The sequence below is a fragment of the Notolabrus celidotus genome, chromosome 15 (genome assembly GCF_009762535.1).
Source record: "Notolabrus celidotus isolate fNotCel1 chromosome 15, fNotCel1.pri, whole genome shotgun sequence".
NCBI classification, from domain to species: Eukaryota; Metazoa; Chordata; class Actinopteri; order Labriformes; family Labridae; genus Notolabrus; species Notolabrus celidotus.
Window position 1 is genome coordinate 4,761,626 of NC_048286.1, and position 24,810 is coordinate 4,786,435.

The following is a 24,810-nucleotide window of genomic DNA, read 5'->3' on the forward strand; positions in this document are numbered from 1 at the left end:
CTCAGGTACAAAGGGGACGTCATTTCAGAGATGCAGGAACTAAACATAGCAGCTGTGTTGACAGTACAGAACCAGGATGTTACACCCTGAAGCGTTCGTTTCTGGAGCTCACGTTCAAGGCAGTTCATTCTGCTGTCATAGCTGTCTTGTTGTTTGGGGTTTTGCTCAATCATTTTGTAGGTCAGTCACTTAAGGTGCTTTTCAACTAGAAGTATCAGGAACTTTTACTTCTTCAAGGAACTAAATGATTTCTAATCACCATTGTTTGTGTTTGCACAAAGTCAGTGAAGATTATGCAAATCAGGCCGTTGACATTGGAGAAGCAGTAAAAGTAATTACACTACGCCTCCAGACCAGTAGAGGGCAGCAAGAAAGAGACAAAGACCAAACAACAAAGATGACGCCATATAAGGAGAGAGACAGGCTGGTATCGCCATGTGCGACATCACAGTTAGCCTGTTAGCATGAAAGAGATCCTCTTGTGATGTTTTTGATCGGGCTTTATTGCAGATGGATTGGTTGAATAAACACTCGAAAAGAGACAAGCGTGAGCAACAAAGCCGATTCAAAATAGCTGAAACGCTCGACTTGAAGCAAGACGACAGATTTTAAAAGCCATGTCAGATAACGACCGGTGTTCCAGTTTAAAAAGTGACCCAGTTAACTGCCAACTTTCAGTTAAACTAAAGCCTGGTTTTTATTTCTGCATCGACCCTACGCAGCAGTGGCTGACGCGGACATGAGCACTATATACTGGTGCGTCGATGTGTTCGTGTCGCTCTGCAATACTTCCCTGAAACACTAGAGGGCAGTGAGGTCTCTCTGATAGCCGGTCGCCTGCTTCCAGCCCCGCTACGATCTCTGTTTACTTTTCCACAGAGATTCAGAGCGTGTTCTGTTAATCTACAGCTGATACATGTTGCTGTTTATCATACAGACATGATTACATGAAGAATACAGAGGAGGAGATTAAACACACGGCCGATGTGCAGGGATCCAGGAAGTCCTGTAAATACAATGCCAACGAGTGGACCAATCACAGGGCTTGCAGCCTGCGTCAATTTGACGCGTAGTTACATTTTGGAGGAGGTGCGTGTGTAGGTACGGAGCTACGACAAACTACGCCGTCGATTTGACACATAAGAATAAATCAGGCTTAAATTTGGACCCTGGTTCCTGCTATCTTAACGCACAGAGTTCCTCAAAAGGTCCCTAGTTCCTGGGGAGAGTTCCTGCTGTGGAAGAGCACCTTAATACATTTTTGTGCAGGGGTTAGATATGAGGTACTCTACCTGAACTTTCTGGGCTCCAGGTGTGATTAATGAAGACTTTTCTGTACAAGTGTCCAGATTTCTAACTAGGCAGGTGTCTCTATCACGTCATTCCACCCTTCCACTGTCTGCATCTCTTTTGTAAGTGAGTAAGTTACGTTAAAATGCCACAAAAATCAAGAGGTGCTGATGTGGCTGCTCTCTGTTTAAGTCTTTACATTTTGAAATGATATAATCTGTCTGCTGCGAGTCCGACATGTATTAAAGGATCCCCTCTCTGTGTTTGTCTGCAGCTGAAGAGCAGCGGTATCGAAGGACGACACCACTGAAGAAGAAGCCAACATCACCCCTGCCCACCCTGACATCCTGTCATTCCATAACAGCGAACAGGCTCCTCGTTGCTGCTTTGGAGCCACGAAGGAGTTTCTGAATTATAAATATATATATATAAATATTCCTGGCCTGTACAGCTCCACCCCACCCCACCCCTCACCTCCACCCCTCTCCTCCCCCCCCCCACACCCCTACGATTCTCATCATGACTTATCTCTTTTTCTCCTACTGGATATAATAGCAAAAAAAAACAAAAAAACAACAACAAATTTAATTTACAAAAAGGCAAAAATAATATTCTCATCCACCGAAACCAAACGCAGTCTTGAGCGCAGGCTCGGCGAGCGAAAAAACCGCGCGCACCTCCGAATGTGTTGCTTTGGGTTTTATGTTTTGCACAGTCTGTCGTCATCCGTCGTCGTCGTGCGAGTAGTTCTGCACTGTGCCAAGCTGAATGTAACGGTAGAAAGAGCCGAAAAAATACGACAAAAACCACAAAAAAAAACAACTTTAAAGGAAAAAGACCAAAAAAAAAACAAAGGAAAGGAGACCCTCCCACCAGAACTAGCTTGACCCTATAGGCTAACCTCTGTACATTTCCTCATTACTATTATCGGTTGTTAACCACACTTTCTCTGATAGATTTTACATGCTTCTTAAAAGAAAAAAAAACGTAAAAAAAGTCTAAACTGTTTTGAATTGATAGATGGCGTCGAGCACTACTGTTCTGTCCCAGTATTGTACAGATGTAAAATTGGCACTGCTGCACACGATCCTCTACGGAGAGAGAGAGAGAGAGCTGACGGATGAAAAGAAGGATTCAAAACGGAGAAGTGGACACGTGCGACAGTGTACTGTAGATGTATTTAACTCAACACCTGTGGAGGCCAATTGTTTTTATCATAAGTTAAAATACAACCTATACTCGTGTATCGGTGACGTCATGAGAAGGATATAAAGAATGTAGAAAGGAAGGAAGGAAGAGAATGATCCGGTTATCACAACAAACTTCCACCTTTCTCTTTTTAGCACAGCCCATGCTTACATAGCTAAATGTACGTGTTTTTACTTCTCTCTCGCCGTGTTAATTAATGGACGCTATTTATACCCGTCTGCACATTGGAGCACATAGACCGAGATAGCACACGCAATGCTCGTCCTGTCCTAGCCGGGTCGCTGTCACTCACTCATCTCCTGGAGCAGGTTCCTGGTTAGTGGTTTTGATCCCCCGAAATCATGACTTCAAGGGTGCCTCGCTTTCATTTCATTTTCTGTCTCCCCTCTCTCACCCCCTTTTTTTTGTTGTTGTTGTTGTTCTCATAGATTTAGCCCCTCACTGTAATTACTCGTGCCCCCCCCCCCTTTTCGGTTGTAAATTTGCAGAACAGCGACGTGTGTTTCTTGCTGGGTGTATGTACTGTATCTCTCATTGTTCCACATGTGGTGTAGATGCATATTTGACGGGGGAGCTGCAGGCCGGATGGGTCAGACCCTTTGCTGCTGATCAACCAATCAGGAGAGCAGGGTCTAAAATTGCACAACAATCTTCTGTCATCGTCTGGAGGAGTGTTTCTGTAGTTAGATCTAGTCAGGGGTGTAGGATTTATTTTGTGTTCTGTTGTCTTGCTTGTATTTTTAGTGTTTTTTTTTCAATTTTCCCATGACGGCTTGTTTTATTTTTGTTTGTTTATTTGTTTTAACCCTGTGATTAAGCCCCAGTACGTTGGCAAAGAGCTTGTGAAGATTGTAACCCCAGCGTGAGAACACTAATATATTGTGCAAGTGCAATATACTGTAAAATACACTGTATGCCCGTCAACAGGCAGGTGGGATCAGGGTGTGCTTGAAACAGAAGTCCCGCCATTCGATCGACAGCATCATTTCTTCCCTTTCTGAAAAGCTGAGCTCGACTGTAAACCGTTAAAACTTTCAGGTGCAGATCTCGCTCTTAAAAGAAGACGTTTCAGCTTTTCAGAAACGAGAGAAACGCAGGATCGAAACACATTTCGTGGCTGAGTAAGCGGAGCAAACGGAGCTCCAAAGCGGGGGCGGGATTCTGGCTTTCTGCTCGCAGGATGTCAAACTAACACCTGTCATCGTGCTGCAGGAAAGTTCATTTTGATAGCACTTCCTCACAAAACCTGCACTCACACAAACACTCCATGCGTGGCTGTTTCTGAGCGGAGGAGGAGAAGTTTGAAGCCGTGTAAAGCAAACTGTTGACACGTAAATTAAATAATCACTTTGTAAAAGTCGCCGGGAGGAGTAGCTCCCCTGTATCTAAGACAGGACAGTGTTTGGTGTCTATCGAGATGGTTTAATCCCTCTGTGTAATCTTCTAGATTAGCTAAGACTTGCAGCATGGACCTCAAAATGTTCATCCTTTGACCTTCCACCAAAACTGGAACTGAAACGGGGAGGGAGGGGGGGACAGTTGATTAGAACAACAAAGGTTATCGTGGTGATTACAGAAATGAAATTTTACATGAATTCTAAATTAAAAACAAAGTGTAGCCACTTTTTTTATTACTGTGTAATAGTTGGTCAATTTTAAACGGACAGTTTTGAGGATCCATCAGTGGACAAGGTACTGGATCATTCCTGGAGAACTGGGGCACAAATAGCAGGGCTCTGTTATGGACGGAGATGGGAAGTTCATGAGATCACAGTTTTGGATTGATTGCATGATGTAAATGTATGTGTGATTAAATAATTATGAGAAAGAGTTCGTATCTCTGGCTTTTCTTTTCTTCTCATATGTCATGGAAATAAGACTTTTCAGGAAGCGGGGAAAGAAATCGCTAATGTTTCTGATTCTTTGGTTTCGGCCTAATGATTCTAATTAATTGAAACAAAACAATTTGAGAATTATCTGTATCTAACATTTCAAAGCAGACATTTTCCTTTTTCAACGCAACATTGCTTCTGTGTGAAATCAACAACATGAAAAGGGATTTTGCCGAATGTGACCACATTCAACGTATCCATTTCTTTCTTTTTCTTTCTTTCTTTACCTTTCTATGTTGGTGCCCGTGGTCCACAGTATCCTGTAAACTCTTGAGTCCTTTGCCTCCCTCCACCACCTTCCACCACAGATCCATCCATGGATAGGAAAGGGGAAAAAAACCTGAGCTATCCCACCAGGCTCAAGAACCACCTCGAGCCTCAAACTCATCCAGGAACTGAAACATCAACAATGATCCAGGTCTAATGACACATTTAAATGTCAACCTATTAAATGCTCCTTTGACTAAGAGGAGAAAACCCTTAAAGGAAGGGTCGACAACCTAAATTATATTGTAATTAAACTTTTAGTGACCCTGAAATAGACATTGAAAGAGGCTGTGAAGATGGTCATTCATCCCATGCTTGTATTTGAAATTGTTGTTACATTTTTAGTTGTATATATGAAGAGACAATACATATTTGTGGGAACCCACACCTCCAAAGCAGACTAGTTTTCACCAGCATCCCGTACACTTTGATGGCATACCTGTTAAAAAAGCACAAAAGCATATTAGCATAACGTCATGAGCTCAAAGGAGAAATTAAATTAATCAAAGAAAAACTTTAGATTTAACTTAATTCAAAATGTATCTATTCAGTCTGGCTTTTATGTAGGGTTTAATGATTGTATTACTTTATTGTTTTAATAATGATAATAAATGTATTTGTATAGCACCTTTAAAAACAAATGTTCACAAAGAGAGTGAGGAAGGTAGGAATTCGAACAAAGCAGAGCAACAATTAAGCAGAATAAATTAAACAGAATAAAGTGATTAGACAGTGGACCATTAAATCATTGTTAAGGAGGTTTTTCAAAAATAAATAAATTATAATAAATAAATAAAAATAGATAAGTCAAAAAAAAGTATTAAAAAGGTTTTAAGAAGAATACATCACCTCACAGAAAATAGAAACTGGAAAAGGATAAATTAGGAACATTGAAATAATGAATTAAAATAATCATAAAACAATAAATAATCACATAAAATTCAAACAGTTAATTAGTTTGATAAAACTTAAAGCAACAATAAATAGAAATTAAAAAGCGGTTTAAAGGATGAAGTCAGAAAAACCAATCTGTAAAAACGGGTCCTAAGAAGATATATATAAAGAAATCACTGACACTCTTTAAATTGATTTTAATGTTTAATTATTTATATTTTTTAACAATCTGTTTTTTTGTTTTATTTATCTACTCCTTTTTATTGATATTTTCAGCCTTTATTTGATCTCTTACTCTTATCCTTACTTTTTAAATTTTTTTATTTTCACTATTTATATTCTTAATGTTAATTTGATGCTTTAACTTATTTTTTATTCTACATTTCATTTTTGTGGTGTGCAGTAGCCTTTATTTTAAAGTCTACTTTTGTTTATCAATATGTCTTTTCATTATTTTAACTCCGCATTTGTGAACACTCACGTTATTACGTGATTACGTCACATAACGCTCCTTGGATCAAAGTGCTAGCCCGGTGCTGTCAAACGTTATATAACCCACCCTGACGCACCTGCAGCGAAGCGGACAGGTGGATAAAAGCGCATTGTGTCAGAAGACATCTATTACAATGTATTTCAGTGGGATGACCGGTAGGTGGCGCTAATTCCCTGAATGCGTCCTGAACACCTGAGGGCTCGAACCACAGAGTCAAAATGGAACAAGAGCACTCACTCTGAACATATTTCTGTGACGGGCGTTGAGCTGTTCTCAGGAGTATACAAGAGTACTTTATTTACTTACCCTTCAAGATCATGGATTGTAATAACAGTTTATAGCTTATAATATCAATCAGTCAATCAATCAGACCTTATTTATAAACCACCTTTCATACAATGATATTGTAACACAATGTGCTGTACATGAAAATAATATAAATAGAATAAATCAAAAAAATATAATGACCCCCCCTATCCAATCCCAATCCCAGCCCTGACCCCACAATCCATATGTAAGGTTAAGAACATGATATAAAGTACTAAATGCTGGACATGCATATTTCATCCCAGCCGCAGTCAGACTGTTTAACAGCAGCACTACGATGTTCCATTCTGTCCTCATCTTTCTCTTCACTACATACCAGTTACTGTGTGACTGGGCTCTATGTGTCTGTCTTCCCTGGTCCCTGTTTATGATTCACACACACAAACTATTGTAACCATCTCACATCTGAATCACACTGTGTTTTTAATACAGTATATGTTTTTAATAACCTGGTGCAATCCTATCTGTGCAGTAACTTACCTTACTATCTATTCATAAGATATAAGTGTACTTAAGCAAGGCAAGTTTATTTATATAGCATTCATACAAAGGCAAGGAAACATTATTTGTATGGCACATTTCATACACAAGGGCAACTCAATGTGCTTTACATTAAAAGATTAAAAACATTGGAAACATTCAGACAAGCATAAAAGAGCACAATTAAAATGACAAATATAATAAAACATAGAAAAGAAAAGGAAAATTAGAAATATATTAAGAATAAAATTAAAATTTGCATTTATTTTGAAATAAAAAAGGTAAGATAGGAAGGCAGTGGCAAATAAAAAATGTTTAGTCTTTGTTTTAAAGGAGGTGAGAGTTGGAGCAGACCGACAGCTTACAGGGAAATCTTTCCAGATATGTGGTGTATAATGACTAAACGCTGCTTCACCATGTGGAGTCAGGCTAAACTGAGTCAGACTAAAGCGATTCAGGCTAATGCGAGTCAGGCTAAACTGAATAAGTCTAAACGGAGTCAGACTAAACCGAGTCAGGCTAAACCGAGTCAGACTAAACTGAATAAGGCTAAACTGAGTCAGGCTAAACTGAATAAGGCTAAACCCAGTCAGGCTAAACTGAGTCAGGCTAAACTGAGTCAGGCTAAACTGAATCAGGCTAAACTGAGTCAGGCTAAACGGAGTCAGGCTAAACTGAATAAGGCTAAACCCAGTCAGGCTAAACTGAGTCAGGCTAAACTGAATCAGGCTAAACTGAGTCAGGCTAAACGGAGTCAGGCTAAACTGAGTCAGGCTAAACGAAGTCAGGCTAAACTGAGTCAGGCTAAAAGGAGTCAGACTAAACTGAGTCAGGCTAAACGAAGTCAGGCTAAACTGAGTCAGGCTAAACCGAGTCAGACTAAACTGAATAAGGCTAAACTGAGTCAGGCTAAACTGAGTAAGGCTAAACCCACTCAGGCTAAACTGAATAAGGCTGAACTGAGTCAGGCTAAACTGAATCAGGCTAAGCCGAGTCAGGCTAAACCGAGTCAGACTAAACCGAGTCAGGCTAAATGGAGTCAGACTAAACTGAGTCAGGCTAAACTGAGTCAGGCTAAAAGGAGTCAGACTAAACTGAGTCAGGCTAAACTGAGTCAGGCTAAAAGGAGTCAGACTAAACTGAGTCAGACTAAACTGAGTCAGGCTAAAAGGAGTCAGACTAAACTGAGTCAGACTAAATTGAGTCAGGCTGAAAGGAGTCAGGCTAAAAGGAGTCAGACTTAACTGAGTCAGGCTAAACTGAGTCAGGCTAAACTGAGTCAGGCTGAAAGGAGTCAGGCTAAAAGGAGTCAGACAGAATGGTCAAAGTGTTCTGTTGTTTGTAAATTTCTCTCCAGCTTTGTTAAGGTGTTTTATCTTTTGTAAATTTGTTTCCTTAAATGTAAATGTTGGCCTTGGTAAAAGTGTTTTGCTGATGTAATTTTGTTTTATAAAATGTAAAAATGTTTTCCAAAATGTTAATTTGTCTCCAACTTTGTAAAAGTGTTTTATCTTCAGTAAAGTTGTTTTGTCCTTCAGGGCCACCGTACTTCTTTCTCTTAACATTTGGACCTTCTCACATAGATCAAGCATTTCTGATTCTGATGCGGAGTGAAGCATCTCCTCTACAGACGATCTTCGCGGTGAAGGTAGTTGCCAAAGTTGTGAGAGCAGACCGGAGCAGACCGAGTCCACGGGTCTGCTGTGAGGATCACACCGGCCAGGAGAGAGCAGGAGACACGGGAGCGCCTCTATCTGTCAGCCCGGACCAGGAAAGAGCAAGTTCCACACGGCGGTCGATCGACGGGAAAGTTTACCTGAATAACCTCCTCTCCTTTGGGATAGCTGCTGCTTCCTTTCCTTCCTCCTCACTGAAGGTAGGTGTGAGGTCTGAGTGCGTCAGAGTTTACTGAGGAATGTTTAGCTTCAAAGGCTAATCAGCCAGCTAGCTAACAGATTAGCTCTGTAAATCATGACAGACGGTCACACAGGAGACATAACTGTGTTCATGTCACTTTATGTGGATAACAATGTGAAATCAGACTTGTAATTCACTTAACGTGGTTGTTGGGAATGCTGCTCAGATATGAGGAACTGAAGTTGAGTAGTCCCTGGAGGAAAACTAGCTAAAGTAGCATCATGTAAACCTCCAAGAAAGTCTAACTCTGCAGAGAACTAACCTGACACCATGTCTGATGACACTCACATCAACTGAAGGGAAGAAGAACACCAACATGGAAGGTGTGGAGAGTGCAGTGTTAGTGTACTGTGTGTTATTGTGGTGTGAGAGGTGCAGTGTGATGTGCTGCTGATTGATATGTGCACTGATTTATGGATCAGTGGAGCTGTCACTCTATGTTCTACTATCAACAAAGACCCAACATCAAGACCGGATCAGATCCAGTCCCATCTCACAGACAGGACTCAGTCTGATCTCATCTTAATCCACCATGAGCAGAGCACTTTGCAGCATTTAGCAAGTTACAGTGGCAAGGACAAACTTCCTTTAACAGGCAGAAACCTCCAGCAGGACCAGACTCATGTTAGACACACATCTGCTGAGACCGTGTTGGAGAGAGGGATAGAGGGAGATGAAGAGAGAGAGAGATGATGGTGGTGAGAAGGATAGTAGTAGGAACCTATGGGACAAGGGATCTATGGTTAGGTAGCCTGTCTGCAGATGTGAGCAGACAGATTTACTGTATATCAGGGTGATGATGTCATGCCTGTGTGGATTTGGCAAACTGTCTCTCCATCACGTGGTGTCCTGCTCTCTGTCCCACAATCAGCATCCTGCTTCCTCATTTTTCTGTGTTTTAATGATGTTGTGCTTTCACATTCCTCTCCTCTCTCTCCTCTCTTCTCTTGAGATGCAATCATTACACAAGTTCCACTCGTCTGTGGTGTGTTGAAAGTGTGACAGACTGTGGTGGTGACGGTTATAGTGACGGTTAAAGGGGACCTCCGGGAGTTGCGTTGCGAGGAAAGTCGTGGTGAGAGGCGCCTAACTGGGACAGCCTGCTCTGAATCAGAGCAGTTTAGGGGAAACGTGGGTCTATATTTGGTGTGGATGTGTGGGTGGGTCACAGTGCAGCGCTCAGCTGAGCCTCCTAGTTTCTGATAGTACAAATAGCTGACTCCAGTTTCAAACAAAAGTTCAAGCCCCCCAAAGTATCGTCCTACTAACCCACAGTGTTGCTTTTTCCAGACTCAGCAAGAAGTTGAGGGAGACGGTATCAAAAGCATGCTTCAGAAGCCACGGTGTAACGGCCAAAATCCACCAGATCTGTGTCTGGTCCATCTCTGATCCGTCACAACACCGGATCTGATAGGTTTCTATTCTAGTCAATGTGTTAACTTCCACTGGATCCATTCGTTGTGTTTCGGCTGCGTCTTTGATCCGGCAGGTCAGAGCCCTCCGGATCAGCTACACAAGACTTCTATTGTTGCCATATGCCGGAGCACGACGCATCAATCTCAACAGAGCAGATGGAGCGGGACAGGAAGTCAGGCAGCAAAACAAAATGAAAACATCCGGCTGATTTTCAGAATAAAACACTCTGTGTTATCACCAGATCGTATTTCACTTAACTACAACAACAAACCGTCATGATGAGCGGAGCCAGGCCTGGAGTCAACAGGTCAGAGGTCACATTTGTACCAATGTTTTCCACCCTTAAAGCCTCTGCTAACCTATGATATTTATAGTCACATGTACACTATCATATATATTTAAAATATTTAAACTGAACTTTAATCCATTTTTGAAATATTATCAGTCAAGTTTTTGATAACGTTCTGATTCAGTTAAAGTGGGCGGGGTTTATTTGGATATTTATCTAACCAATCAGAGATGAAACACTGAGTCACGCCCACACATGTTCAATAAAACTACTCCGCTCCTGCCCAGACAAACTCCTGACGTCTGAGCGAACTCCTCTCTACGTCGCCTTTGCGTTAGCTTGTTTGCTAATCACGCACTGCCTGTAATCTGCCTGTGTAACCATCTCTCTTAGGGCCCTATGATTTCCACGTTCATGGAATCACGCAATTGGCCAGTTAAAATGGAATCTACTGTTAAACGTAGAATATCGTGGAAATTGACATAATGTGACTGAAATGCTGTCGTCATGAGGAGAAGGAACATTTGTCTGGGGAAATGTTTCCAGGGACCGCTCATTCGTGGCACCACCCGTGCATCTCCTCACAAACACTCACCCGCCCCCTTTCAGAATTAAACAACATGTTGAAGCGGCCACCAGAAACACCGGTCTGCAAAAAAACTACAAAACTCATCTCTTACTCCAGAATACAGAGCTGAACAGCTCCCAAATGACTTCTATGTCAGGTCCCAGGTGATATGCTTTTTTGCAAATTCTGCCAACATACTGTTGACTGGAAACCAGTCCCTCCAGGAAGTTGCGATTTCGCGATCGCAACTACCAACGCAAATTCAACGAATCAGCGCGATTTTTTCGCGGCCCTGCAATTTTTTACAATCACCGCAACTTTCCCGCAAATTTGACCAATTACCTTAATCTCAGCCCCTGTACGTCATCGGTTTCATCATCAACTGACTTCCTTGGAACATAAACGTAAGTCCTCACTTGATCGGCACTTTTCAACAATAAAACACGCACAGAGAACGGGTGAAAAGAGGGGACAGCAGGCAGGACAAGTGACCATGACAACATTGTTATTTATAGATTGAGGGGCGCAGTGTTAGCTTGGTTACCTACCTGCAAAAGGTGTGCTTCATGAACCAGCTCTCCTCACTGTTTACTATTTGATGTTTGACATTGTTGCCGTGGTTACCGTAAAAAGCTCTGCGTCTACAGCTTGATTTAATCCAGTTTGGTGATACATCAGACACATTCAGTAAGTTTTGATCAACTCAGTCATCAAAGATGCAGATTAATTTCAGAGTGCCGTGAACTGACTGTGCATCAGTCGCTGCGAGGTGCATTCAGGGACCGTCGTAAATGTGCAATACGGTCCTTTCATGGCATTCTTCTGTGAATCAAGAGAATCAAAATACAGTCACATCAAGAATGTTTTCTAAAAACAACTGTAATTTAGCATATTTACTTGCCCCTGAGATGTTATTGGGGGACAAAAGCAAAAAAAAAAAATCGCAACTTTCACCGCAATTTTTTCAAAAAGCTGTCGCAAAATCAGGCTTTTTGGGTCGCAACAATCACAAAAAAATCCGACGAAATCCTGGAGGGACTGGGAAACGTAAAAATACGTGTGATGACCACTTGTGGTCCAAAAGCCATGTGAAAAACAGAGAAAACACAGTGCTGCTAATGCTAGCCAGACCAACCTGCACTTACTCTCTGCATTTCATTAACAGACATTTTATTCACTGACACAAAAAAGCACACACTATAGGATGGTAAAATAAATGTAAAGGGTAAAAAACAGAATTCTAAAACATTAAAATAGAAAAACTGAATTTGTAAAATAATAAAACAGATTTCATCGGGCCCTGCTCTCTGGACCACTGTGCTCCTGTGTGCTGTCTCTGGCTACAGCTTGTTGTCAATCTATTTCCAAACTGTGGTGGATTTGGGGAAACATTGAACCTAGATCAGTCCACACATGCTCCTCTCACTAACTATCTCCAGACAGCTCAGAGTTAACCAGACGGCTCCGTCTTGACCCTGGAGCTGAGCTCTTGCACTTCAACCTCCGCTGCTCCGGGCATCGCATGGTCCTTATTCCCCCAACATGGAGACTATGAAGTGATACACATGGTACATGATAGAAGCTCTGATTCTGAAGTATTTTGTGACTCAGCACTCAGAGACCATTTGAAATAAATAATTTTCAGATTCTGGAGTTTTTATGTCTTTAGATCCAGAGTCAGGCTGTGAACATATTCCCCTGTGACCAAACAGAACTTGTTTTCAGACACTTCTTCTGGGTTGCTTTCTTTGGTAGAAACTAGTTTGTGAATAACTTGAATACTTAGGCGGTAAAGCCATGTTTGTTTCTGAAAAGGTGACACATTAGTTCAGTGAGGTAGACGGCCATCTCTCTGATCCAGTCTCCTCTCTGAAATAACTCCATAATTGGAGAGAACCATGTGAAAGCACACACATGCAGCCTGACTCTGGACACAAACCGTCTGATCTCTAACAAGTATCATGTGAGGTGACCCGATGAGAGCAGTGACTCTGTTGCGTAACTCGCCTGTGTGTTTCTGTGGAAACATTTGGAGCTGCTTTCTGTTTCGCTGAGGTGGGGGGAAATCAGAGGGTGTGTTTCCTTCATGTGCTGACGACGGCAAAAACGACCTCTCCTCCATCAGCCGTCACGTCCTGGAGCTCCTACCTGTACCCCGACACGGCTCAAAGTCAGTCTCATTACCATCACCTTTCATTAAGGTGCATCTTCTGATTCTGCTGATTGGACTCTGAGAAGATTTGTGCTCTCGCTTAATAGCGTAGCTGACGCTGGAGCTTAATCTGAGCAGGGATAAGTGAAGGAGACAACAGCCTCCAGGAGCTTTTCAATCTGAAGAATGAGAGAAACAAAGAGTCTTAACGGGTATCTGATTTGTTTGAAGACCTGCGTAGATAAACTCACCGTGGAAAGAGCTTCAGTGAGCTTAATATTTAGACAATCAGAGTATTGTAGGATGAAAATGACTGATATGATTGCTGTTGGTAGTTGAGCTCAGTGTGTGGTTGTGGCTGTATCGGCGGTCATTCGGGGATGTCCATGATGAACACTTTGTTAGTTCAGTCTTCTAGAGACGGGTATTTCAAGCTCAAGTACTATTCGATAATCACTGGCATCTATCCGGTGATTATTCAGAATCGATCTGAGTCTTTAAGTGTTTTTGTTGGTCCAGCGCTCTGACAGCATGTTTGAAAGGTTAAGGAGAGACAGCAGCCACTAATGGGCCAAATTCAACCAGATTCGTGTCGTGATGGATTTCTATTCTAGTCAGTGTGTTAACTTCCACTGGATCCACTCCGTTGCGTTCCAGCTGTGTCTCTGATCCAGCAGGTCGGAGTCCTCCAGATCAGATACACAAGACTTCTATTTTAGCTGGATGTCAGAGCATGACGCATCAATGTCAACAGAGCAGATGGAGCGGGACAGGAAGTCAGGCACCAAAACAAAATGAAACCATCCTGTTAATTTTCAAAATAAAACACTCTGTGTTATCACCAGATCGTATTTCACTTAAAAGTACATTTTAAAGAGCTTTAAAACAGCTGTTGGTGCAAAGCAGCAACCTACAGTCTAAAAATATGAGTCCAATGTGGAAGTGTTAAAAACTGCAGTTCATCGAGGATCCGCTTGAGGCTGGCTTCGGAAGTACAGGAAACCACATACACACCAATTCAAAGAAGACGATCTTTACAGCAGAAATAAACATGTTTACAACCTGGTACAAAAGACGAGTGTAGTCTGGATAGCTCATTTCTATATCGGCACACGCTGTACGGGGTGAATTTTTTTCTAACACAGCAATTTCAAAGATATTAAGATTACAAGTTTTCCAATGAGAGGCACAGCTGACTTGATTGACAGGCAGGAACACTGTAGCTGTTGGGAGGAGGCTCAAACCCCGCCTCTTTACGTCACAATCACTCGACAGCAGTTATGTTGAGTTCAACATTTTCAATATGTCTGCCTCCGACGATCGGCCTTAAAACAGTGCTTCAGAAACAGACGGGTGACGTCACGGATACTACGTCCATTATTTATACAGTCTATGATTGGTGCCATATTTCCTCTAGTCCCTTCCGGTCTCAGCAGCCATTAAGTCGTGACGTCATGAGTCAAATTGACAGGGAATCTAGTAGGGATGCACAGATCCGATCCTGGTATCGGATATCGGCTAGATCGGACTCAAAAAGCTAGATCGGATATCGGTGACAAGGGGCCGATATATAGTGCCGATCCATACGGCAGATCTATTCATCTCAGTTCTATGCTTCTAATCTAGTTTGGTGAGTTCATCTTCATAACCAACAGATATTACATGATTCTATCCTCACATTAAGGACTATAGATTGTTAAATCAATACTGGGATCGGATCGGCTACTATCGGTATCGGCATATACCAAAGCCCAGGTATTGATATCGGTATCGGTACCTAAAAAGTGGGATCGCTGCATCCCTAGAATCTAGGGCCATATCTGTGCAATTAAAATATCAACATCCAGCCCCTCATATTGATACTTGTACCACGCAGGTCAGGACAACGATATATTAATGACCTTTGTTTGGTCCTTTAGTAATAGAAACATTGATGATTCATTTAACTGACTGGCAATTCTGGTGCTGACCAGAAAGGTTGACGACACTTATTTGTTCAGTTGAGTAAACATACCTAGTATCAAAAGTGTGTGTTACACGCCACATCTCACAGAGTTATGTGAGTTCTGGTGTCTTAGTCTGAGAAACTAGAAATCAGACTGACAGGAGATTTGAGCAGGAGTCAAAGAGTAGAAAGAAAACAACCTGAGAACATCTCACACGAGGAAGGCAGGAAACAAACTGCAGGGACACAAGTTCATAACTTTCCCAGCCACATTGATTGATCCACCAATAAAGTGGTTCTTCTATTAAAGCCTCTGTGGAACCAGGTTTGCTGTGGAGCAGGTAGGAAAGGTCAAGCTCACTGTTTGCTCTGAGTTATTATTTCCTAAATTGGTGAAGCACCAGAAGGAGGAGGCCGGTTCAGGATGGATTAGAAAGGCTTGGTGCACAACAGTGGGTTGTTTAATGGAGCGTTCAGTGTAGCAAAGATAAAGTGTCACACCTCCTGCAGAAGACGTGTGTGAAGTCTCAGTTACAATGACTCTTGATTGTTCTTGTTTGCAGGAAAAATCTGACGAAGTCTCCGTCTACTCGTCTTCAAAACAAGGATTAGATAGAAATAGGTCTTCCTCCTGGTCTGGCAGCCAACTGAATTAGCAGGTCACAGGTTAATGAAGAAGTCTGCCAGCTCTTGTCATGATCTGCTCATCATCCAGCCTAATGCTCCTCTAGTCTGCCGGGCTCCGTGTATTGTGACTGTAAGCTGTGAATTGGCCTCGGAGGCAGTGTGTGGTTTAATTTGGCTAATGGCCATTCTGTGCAGTCAGTAGATTTGGTCAGATTTCCCTCCGTGCCCGCTCGCCTGAACCATCGAGGTAATCCAGGGTGATATTATCCCCGCCGCGGTCAGTGTATCAGCAGTAATCCAGGATTGGTTGGCTGATGGACAGCTGGTGAATGTAAACACTTATGACATAGTGGCGTTGGATTATAGCTGCCTGACCTACATTTATCGCTTAATTACACTCGTTTACACTTTTACGTGAGCGTTAATCAAAGTGCCGTAAAAGGGCGTCGTCTCAATGGAGTAAAAATACCTCACACATCATGTTCAGTCTTCAGTCGTGTCATCTGAGGTGACTCACTGTCATTACAACCATCAGTGTAATATCCTGCTCCAATGCTCCTGATGCTGTAATATCCTGACACTTCATCTAGACCACATGATGATACCCAGCAGGACTTCAGGACTCACTCTGGAACAAAAGCCATGAGATATTAGACATTAGATGAATTCACAGGAAGTCAGGATGTGCAGATCACTTTGAATGTAAACGGTGGTGAAGTAAAGAGACCTTTAAACTGGAAAATATCATGCAGAGGACATTCAAAGAAAGACAATAAGTAATGACCAAAATAATCAATCAATGAATCAATCAGACTTTATTTGTAAAGTGCTGTACATAGAAATAATAAAAATAGAACAATTTGAAAATAAAAAAAATAAGACCCCCCCCCCAATCCCAACTCCAGCTCTAACCCCACCCCACAGTCCATATATATAAGGTTAAGAACATGATATATGCAATAATAATAATAATAATAAATAAGATGTTAAAACTCAACGCAGGAAATTAAACCCTCCAAAATATAATAAAACACAGATGCTTCACTAAAAGTAAATAAAATAAAACAGAATAAAATATTAAAATGCTGAGATGTAATTTGTAAAAATCATAAAATTATAAGTTCTAATAAATAAATAAATAAATAGATTGATAAATAAATAATCCACAATAGATAAATAAAAATAAAAATGTGCTGAATAAATAACATATGTATATATACTAATTTAAAATAAGACATTACATATTTAAAAAAGTGACTGAAATTTGAACTTTATAATAAACTATGATGACCGTATGGATGACTGCTCCGCCTCCACTTTACCTAGGATTTAGCTGAGTCTAAAATAGGGCTGGAAATTATATGCAAAAATAAATCTTGATCGTCGCTGAGAATTATTTTACAAGTATGGAATTATTAGTTTGTGAGGTTAGCAAATAGCCTTGAGATGCTCTACAGCCACTGTCTTGCAGGATTACTGCATTACAATCAAGCGGCAGCCTCCGGTCTCAAAATATGAAGCCCATGAGGAAGTGTTAAAAACTGCAGTTCATCGAGCAACCACTAGAGGCTGGCTGCAGAAACATCGGAAACCACAGACACACCCATTCAAAGAAGACGATCGCTGCAGCAGAAATAAACATGTTTACAGCCTGGTTCAAAAAATGGTTTAGGTCTGGATAGCTCATTTCTCTATTAGCTGTACTGGGAGAATTTTTTTATATAGCTAAAGATATTAAGATTACGAGTTTTGCCCAAATAAGGACATGATTGACTTGTTTGACAGGCGGGAACACTGTTAGCTAAAAGGCTAAAGGCCCGCCTCTTTACCTCACACTAGCTCAATGGAAGTTAGGTTGAGTTCAGCATTTCCAATATGGCACCCGCCGACCACAGGCTTCAGAAACAGATGGGTGACATCACGGATACTATGTCCATTATTTATACAGTCTATGGAAAACACACATCACTATCCTTCATGTATAAGACATGCATGCTAACTCTTGCAGGTAATAACCAAACAGGCAAGGTTCTCTTGACAAAAGCAGTGGCAGTGATTTTGAAATGATAGAGAACTGACAGATATTTAATTTCCCAGAGAAAAGAATGAATCCAGGAAACAGGTCAGAGTTATTACTGTCTTTAAAACACAGAACAACTCAGGAAGGACGAAAAGCTGATCTCTTCAACTTTTGAGAACATGTGCTTTCCTTTCTTAGGCCTACCACTCAACTAGCACCTGCAGAGGAGCAGCCTGAGGCCGTTTATGACTAGATCCCATCCTGTCACCCACCAAGAAAATGAGCTCTAGATTTGACTTTGCTTTTCTGTCTCCTTTGCTGGTTACAATTAAACTCAAATTTCCCCTGAAGCCTCACCGCACTGAAGTCCTGGGTTTCTCTGTCAGAGGCAGTTGAGTTATTATGAGTTTTTTAAATGACTTTCAAACAAGAGAACTCAAAGCTCAGGTTGCTCAAGGTGTGCTAGAGCCTCACCTCATGTTGTAAGAGTGTGTGTGTGTGTGTGTGTGTGTGTGTGTGTGTGTGTGTGTGTGTGTGTGTGTGTGTGTGTCTGTGTGTGTGTGTGTGTCTGTGTGACTTCAGCAGGAAACTATGTGTGCAATTCGATTAATCTCTCCGCTCAGCAGCAACATGCCTCAGTTGCTGCTTTGCTGACATTATCTCAGAGAGGAGCAGAGAGGGAGGAAGACAGAGTTCAACAGAGAAACATTAGTCTAAGACGACCATGTGAGCCATATTACCGTCTCCCCTCCGTCTGTCTCACCTTAAATGCTGCTCTGAAGCAGTGCTGCCCTTAAAGAGGATTAAAGCTCTTTGGTTTTTATCTGAAATAACAGCCTCTTAATGAGATAAGGGGAAAAGAAGCTGAGATTTTTTTCTCTGTAAGAAGACAGATAGGAGAGGCAACTTTTCTGGTTCAACAACCCAACTCAACTTAACTTGTCATTTTATAAAGCACCTTCCATACATTAGAGCATGCAGCCCAAAGTGCTTCACAAAACAACAGAGACAGAAAACAACAGTAATACGTAAAAGTGGAAAGGCAAGGAATATAAAATAATTAAAAATAAAATCATGATGATCAAATCAATAAAATAAAATCTGAGAAGTATAAGGAAAATCAAATTAAATAAAAAATAAAACAATAATGATAAAATCAATTAAATAAAACCAGAAGTATCTATAAAATAGAATACAATGAAATCATCATAATAAATCAAAAAAATAAAATGAGATGAACACCAGAAGAATAAATGCAAAAAATTAAATATTATATAAGATAGATCAAAATTAAATGAAAGCATTATAATAAATAATATGAACTAAAATCAGAGAGGTTTCAAAAAATAAACTAAAACCATTATATTGAAATCAATAAAATCAAATCAGAGAAGAATCAGAAAAACAAAACAAAATAAAATCAATAAAGAAAAATCAGAGAAGGATCAAAAAACAAAACAAAATAAAATCAATAAAGAAAAATCAGAGAAGGATCAGAAAAATTAAATAAACTCATAATTATTAAAATCAGATAAATAAAGTCATCATAATTAAATTGAATTAAATCAAATCTTAGAAGTATCAGAAAAATAGATCTAAAAATAATATATAATATATTACATAGAATAAAATAAAGTTGAATCATTATAATAGAATCCATAAAATACAATCAGAGAAGTACTAGAACAAATAAATTAAATAAAATCATTATAATTAAATCAATACAATCAAATCACATAAATACCAGAAAAATTAAAAAAAAAATATATTTATATATAATAAGATAGAATAAAATAAAATAAATAAAATTGATGTTAAAACAATGGTCATAATGGTAATAATGCAGTTGAGGGCTAAAAGGAAATTACTCCAAGTTGAAACCAGATCAAAAAGATGAGGAGTGGAAATACATGAGTGTTATGTTACTTTTGTAAGACTTATTTTCATTAAAAGTATATAATGTATAGATTTGAACTGCTTGGTCAGTGCTTTATTTTAATGTTTACCTACCGAAAACCAGGAATCAACCAGTACATTTTTTGGTAGACACTACCAGGGGGAAACAGACCTGGCATGATTTAAAAAGCACACAAAAATATTACACACAAAGACAATATTTAATACCAGGAATTTAAACATTTGAGTTGAAATGTATTGGTCTGCATGCTAACTCAAAGTCCTTGTTGTGGTTTTCCTTTCAGCTCAGGAAGCCATGCCTACAAACATCCTTCTCCTGAGGTGAGCTACCTTGTAGACGGTCAGCGGCATCATGGCGGAACTGCCTATTGCCCCGGGCGAGGTCTACATAGAGGTGGAGTACGACTATGAATACAAGTCCAAAGACCGCCTCATCGTCATCCGCCAGGGGGAATGCTACATGCTGGTGAAGAAATCCAACGAGGACTGGTGGCAGGTGAGGAAGGAGGAGGGGACCAAAGCCTTTTATGTACCTGCACAGTATGTTCGTGAGGTCCGCAAAGCCCTCATGCCCCCTCCGAAATCCCTCTCGCATCCTTCTTCTGCCACTGGAAACTCACATCCTCAAAGTGGAGGGGGTGCCCTTTGGGTAAAGCCAACTAATCTAGACCTGGGACTCCCCGACCGGACTCCTGAGAACCTCCACAGACACGAGTCCAGCTACCGCCGCTCGCCCTCTGCACAAACTGCCTCTTCTGGGCACTTCAGTCCTCCCAGTCAGCGCAGGGACAGTAACCACTATCAACCCCCGACATCTCCCACCGACCCCGAACGAGCCCTGGCTGATGTCTTTCTCAGTGGGCACCATGCCGCCCTTAGAGGAGGGTCTCTGCCCCGAACCAGAGCTCGATCCCCTGAGCTTGTCAGAACACCGTTGGATGTGGACAGCACCCATCACTGTGACTCTGCAGGGGAGGAGAGGCGCACCAACGACTCGGAGTCAGGAGACGAGCTGAGCAGCAGTTCTACTGAACATCTCCAGGTAAAGTCACACTACTTCAAATATGAAATGTGATTCTGATCATCTTTTACACGTCTTTCAAGTCACTGCCGGTGTTCCCCAGGGCTCTGTCCTCGGCCCGCTTCTCTTTATCATCTATCTATTTCCTTGAATTTGATCTATTGCAGATGACAACCAGCTCTCCCTGCCCACCAAACCTCCCTCCTCCCACTTCAAACCCTGGTTCTCCTGCAACTGTCTCTAACTCAGCAATGACATATGTTTTTCCTCATTGGCACCAAATCCACTTTGACAAAACTTGATTCTCCCTCCCCCCCTCTTGGTGTCATCCTCAACAGCACACTCACTTTCCATCTACGTAGCATTAATCACATTACTCCTGTCCTCTGGCAGCCTCACTGGCTCCCGGTCAAATACTGTATTGATTTCAAGATCCTGCACTTCACCTTTAAGGCCATCCATAACCTTGCTCCTCTGTACCAATCTGAACTCTTGCAGAACATCAACATACAGATCTGCACTCTCAGGTCTTCTTTTTTTATTCACCTCTAGCCGCTCTTCCCCCCACCTCTTGAACTCCCTCCCTCCAGATATCCGTAACATCGACTCTCTTTCCTTTTCTTAAATATTTGCTGGAATTGTCTAATTACAAAAAGAGCGTATTTCTCCTAAACATAAAGTTCAGTCTTTATTGGGATCTGTTGTTCAGTGTTGTCAGACATTAACACAGGACTTCCGCCAGATCTTTGTCTGGTCTGTCTCCGATCCGCTGCGGTCCTTCTCTGTGCTCTCTTATCCCTGAACACCCACCGGTTGTGTTCTCAGAACACAGCACTGAGCCAGACCGCCGGACAGCTGGAGTCATGTGACCAAGGTTTGTCCCACAGTAATTACTGAATCAAGGATTCTCCTCCTCCTCCTCTCCTCATCCATGTTGTCTTTCTGGTCCTCTGAAAACCTCTGACCTGTTGACTCCAGGTCTGGCTCCGCTCATCATGACTTTGGTTTGTTGTTGTAGTTAAGTGAAATACGATCTGGTGATAACACAGAGTGTTTTATTCTGAAAATGAACCGGATGTTTTCATTTTGTTTTGGTGAAACCTGACTTCCTGTCCCGCTCCATCTGCTCTGTTGAGATTGATGCGTCGTGCTCCGACAGGAACACAACAGAGTGGATCCAGTGGAAGTTAACACATAATCTAGAATAGAAACCTATCAGATCCGGAGCTGTGACGGATCAGAGGCGGACTGGATTTAGCTGTAAGAACACCACTCTGAGCCTTTCAGTGGTTAAAACAAGTACTTAAAGTTACCCTCACCCCTCTCTGATGCTGGTTGCAGGCTCAGTCCGTTGTATGAATACTTATTTCATTCATGCTCATTAGCAGCTGAACAACAGTGGAGTACGTGCTCAAAGCTGGTCTTAATCCACTGAGGTGCAGTCAGACGAATGCAGTGTCGGTCACAGAGGTGCAGTGAGATGAGGCAGCTGATTGGTTGTGCTCCTGGTCAGTGGGTCTGTTTGTTCCTGAATCATTAGCTCAGCCTGCTGCTGAACAAAGGCCAGGGAGAAAATAGAAACCTGGTCTACCTCTGGGTGTAGACCCCTTTATTTGTAGACGTTTAGAGCTTACGGTTTGTAGACTTTTGACCTGAATACCAAAACGTATGTGTCATAGAAATGAATTTGATCACTGCACCTTGGCAAACAGGAAGCTCAGCCATCGCTCTGTTTTTACAACCATTTTTAACATCCTTTGTGTGTTTGAGTGTCACTTTCAGATTTACTGATTCCACAGCGGCTCGTTACACAAAGGTTGTAACCGCCGCCTCAGTCTGCTGTGTTGTGAAAGGTTATCTGAATGTAAGCATATACAGTTTCAAAGTCCCACATGTTCCCTGAAAGCAGCCCAGTTCCTTCCTTCCCCCGGTCATTCAGCGTGCCATTTTTAAACAGCGCGACTGAAAGGTCAGAATAGTAGTCGAGCTTGTTTTGGTGATGTGGAACAGCAGACTAGCTTTGTCTGAAAGTGAACGCTCTGTGATTTTCTCATTCTGTGTCATTTGATACGCCCGTGTAAATATTACAACAAGGTCACAGGGCTGATGTGGATTCTCTTTTTAAGCTTCCTACCTCAGATACCTTTCGGAGTGTGAAGCACTTTAATGTCATGGAAGCAGAAGTAATTCAGTTTTAATAGTTACTTTTTTGGGGCTTTTCATGCCTTTGTTTCAGAGGATAGGACAGTGGATAGTCAAGGAAACTGGGAAGCATTCAGCTTGGAAGGGGTTCTGCATGATTCTGTTCTGATCTACATTTTTTTCATAATACTTAACCAAATAAGGGAAAACACATTTTTTTGTTGTTGCTTTTTTTCCCCCTTAACATACCGAACAACCGAGGCTTCAAAATACCGAACCGAATATTTGTGTACCGTTACACCCCTCGTCAGATGTGAATCTAGGCCGCCCAAGTCTAGGACTTTATTCTGTGCATGGGACGCACATTTTAACAGCTTAGCTAAACCCAGAGACTGTATAAATAATGGATGTAGTATCCGTGATGTCACCCATCTGTTTCTGAAGCGCTGTCTTGAGGCCAATCATCGGCAGGAGCCATATTGCTGCTGTCGAGGGATTGTGACGTAAAGAGGCGGGCTTTGAGCCTCCTAGCTAACAGCTACAGTGTTCCCACCTGTCAATCAAGTCAGCTGTGCCTCTCATTGAAAGACTCGTAATCTTAATATATTTGAAATTGTCGCCTTATGAAAAAATTCACCCCCTATACCAGGGGTGTCCAAAGTACGGCCCGGGGGCCAATTGCGGCCCAAGGTCCATTTATTTATGGCCCCAAGCTTCCATCTTAAATTGTGTTATTTATAGCACATAAATTAACCACAGTTTCTTTCTACAAACAAAACTAAAGTCAATCCAGAAACATCTCAAAAAGCTTCATATGGACTACTTGTCTAAAACCAAAGCTCTGGGAATTCTGCAAGACGGCAATAAAGAGGAAACACAAGAATTCTTAAAGTTGACAAGTTTTCAAATTAATGTTTTTATCATGATGTGAAAATGTTCTTGATGAACACTAACACTTCAGAAGACACAAAAGAGGACACAAGACAAGATCAAATTATGAAATTGTGCAGAAAAGGCAAAATTTGGTGCATCAAAAATGTTCAGCACTCAGGAAAATAATTATTTTGTTCTTAAAATGTTGCCTGCTTGTCAGAAAGGTCTTAAAAACCACATAAAACAAGAAGTGTGATGAAATCTAGATCATGATCCTGCCATAGGAAAATAATGATACTATACTTTTTCCCACATTGCCCGACCCTAATTAAAAACACTTTCCTCCAGAAGAAGATAACGTTTGCTCATGTGTACATGGCTTGTGGAGAACTGAGGACTACCTAGTTACTGATTTATTGAGACAACATTTAAAATGATTGTTATTAAATAAATATTTCATATATAACTTTTGGGATTCCTAAGTCTCAGTAGGAGCCACTGGCCCTGAGGTATTCTGACAACATCATATGTGGCCCTCTTTGAAAAAAGTTTGGACGCCCCTGCCCTATACAGTGTGTGCCGATTGAGAAACGAGCTATCCAGACTACACTCTTCTTTTGAACCAGACTGTAAACATGTTTATTTCTGCTGTAAAGTTCGTCTTATTTGAATTGGTGTGTATGTGGTCTCCGGTACTTTCGGACCCCCTGTCTTGTGAGAGACAGCTGTCTCATACAGCAGAGCTCATAAAATAGATTATGAGTTTAACAACAAAGCTAGCTGGATTAAGTTGAATGGAATAAACATAAGACTTATGTTAGTCATTGTTTTAATTACTTATTTTTGTTAAAGGAAAAAAAACTGTGTGCAGCTCAACTCTCTTATCTCATGTGTAACTATTACTAGGCAAACACAAGTATCAGATCAGGACTCGGTATCAGCAAATATTCAATATTGAAAAATCTGATTGGGATCTGGAGCCAAAAGAGCTGATTGGGACATCCTCTATGATTTGATGATTTAAAAGATTAATTTAAAGACAGTCAGGCCTTTGCCTTTAGATCTTATATA

The 24,810-nt window shown here is 41.2% G+C and overlaps 2 protein-coding genes across 8 annotated transcripts in view; both read left to right on the forward strand.

Annotated features, from left to right (window-relative positions):
* Positions 1-4,329, forward strand: part of LOC117826389 (kinesin-1 heavy chain) — a 30,832-nt gene extending 26,503 nt beyond the window's left edge. Inside the window, exon 26 of the mRNA XM_034702391.1 lies at positions 1,565-4,329. Coding sequence (XP_034558282.1) covers positions 1,565-1,568 — 4 coding nt within the window. The 3' untranslated portion in view covers positions 1,569-4,329. The remainder of the gene's footprint in view (positions 1-1,564) is intronic.
* A 4,107-nt stretch (positions 4,330-8,436) lies between these two features.
* The window catches only part of LOC117826779 (rho GTPase-activating protein 12-like), an 88,977-nt gene continuing 72,603 nt past the window's right edge, over positions 8,437-24,810 (forward strand). For 5 of the 7 annotated variants that reach the window (XM_034703108.1, XM_034703110.1, XM_034703113.1 and 2 more), the window contains exons 1-2: positions 8,438-8,728; positions 19,988-20,745. In XM_034703108.1, the coding sequence (XP_034558999.1) occupies positions 20,056-20,745 (690 nt within the window). In that variant the 5' untranslated portion in view covers positions 8,438-8,728; positions 19,988-20,055. Of the gene's footprint in view, positions 8,729-19,987; positions 20,746-24,810 lie in introns of all 7 variants that reach the window. The other 2 variants (XM_034703112.1, XM_034703114.1) reach the window with 1 other exon arrangement.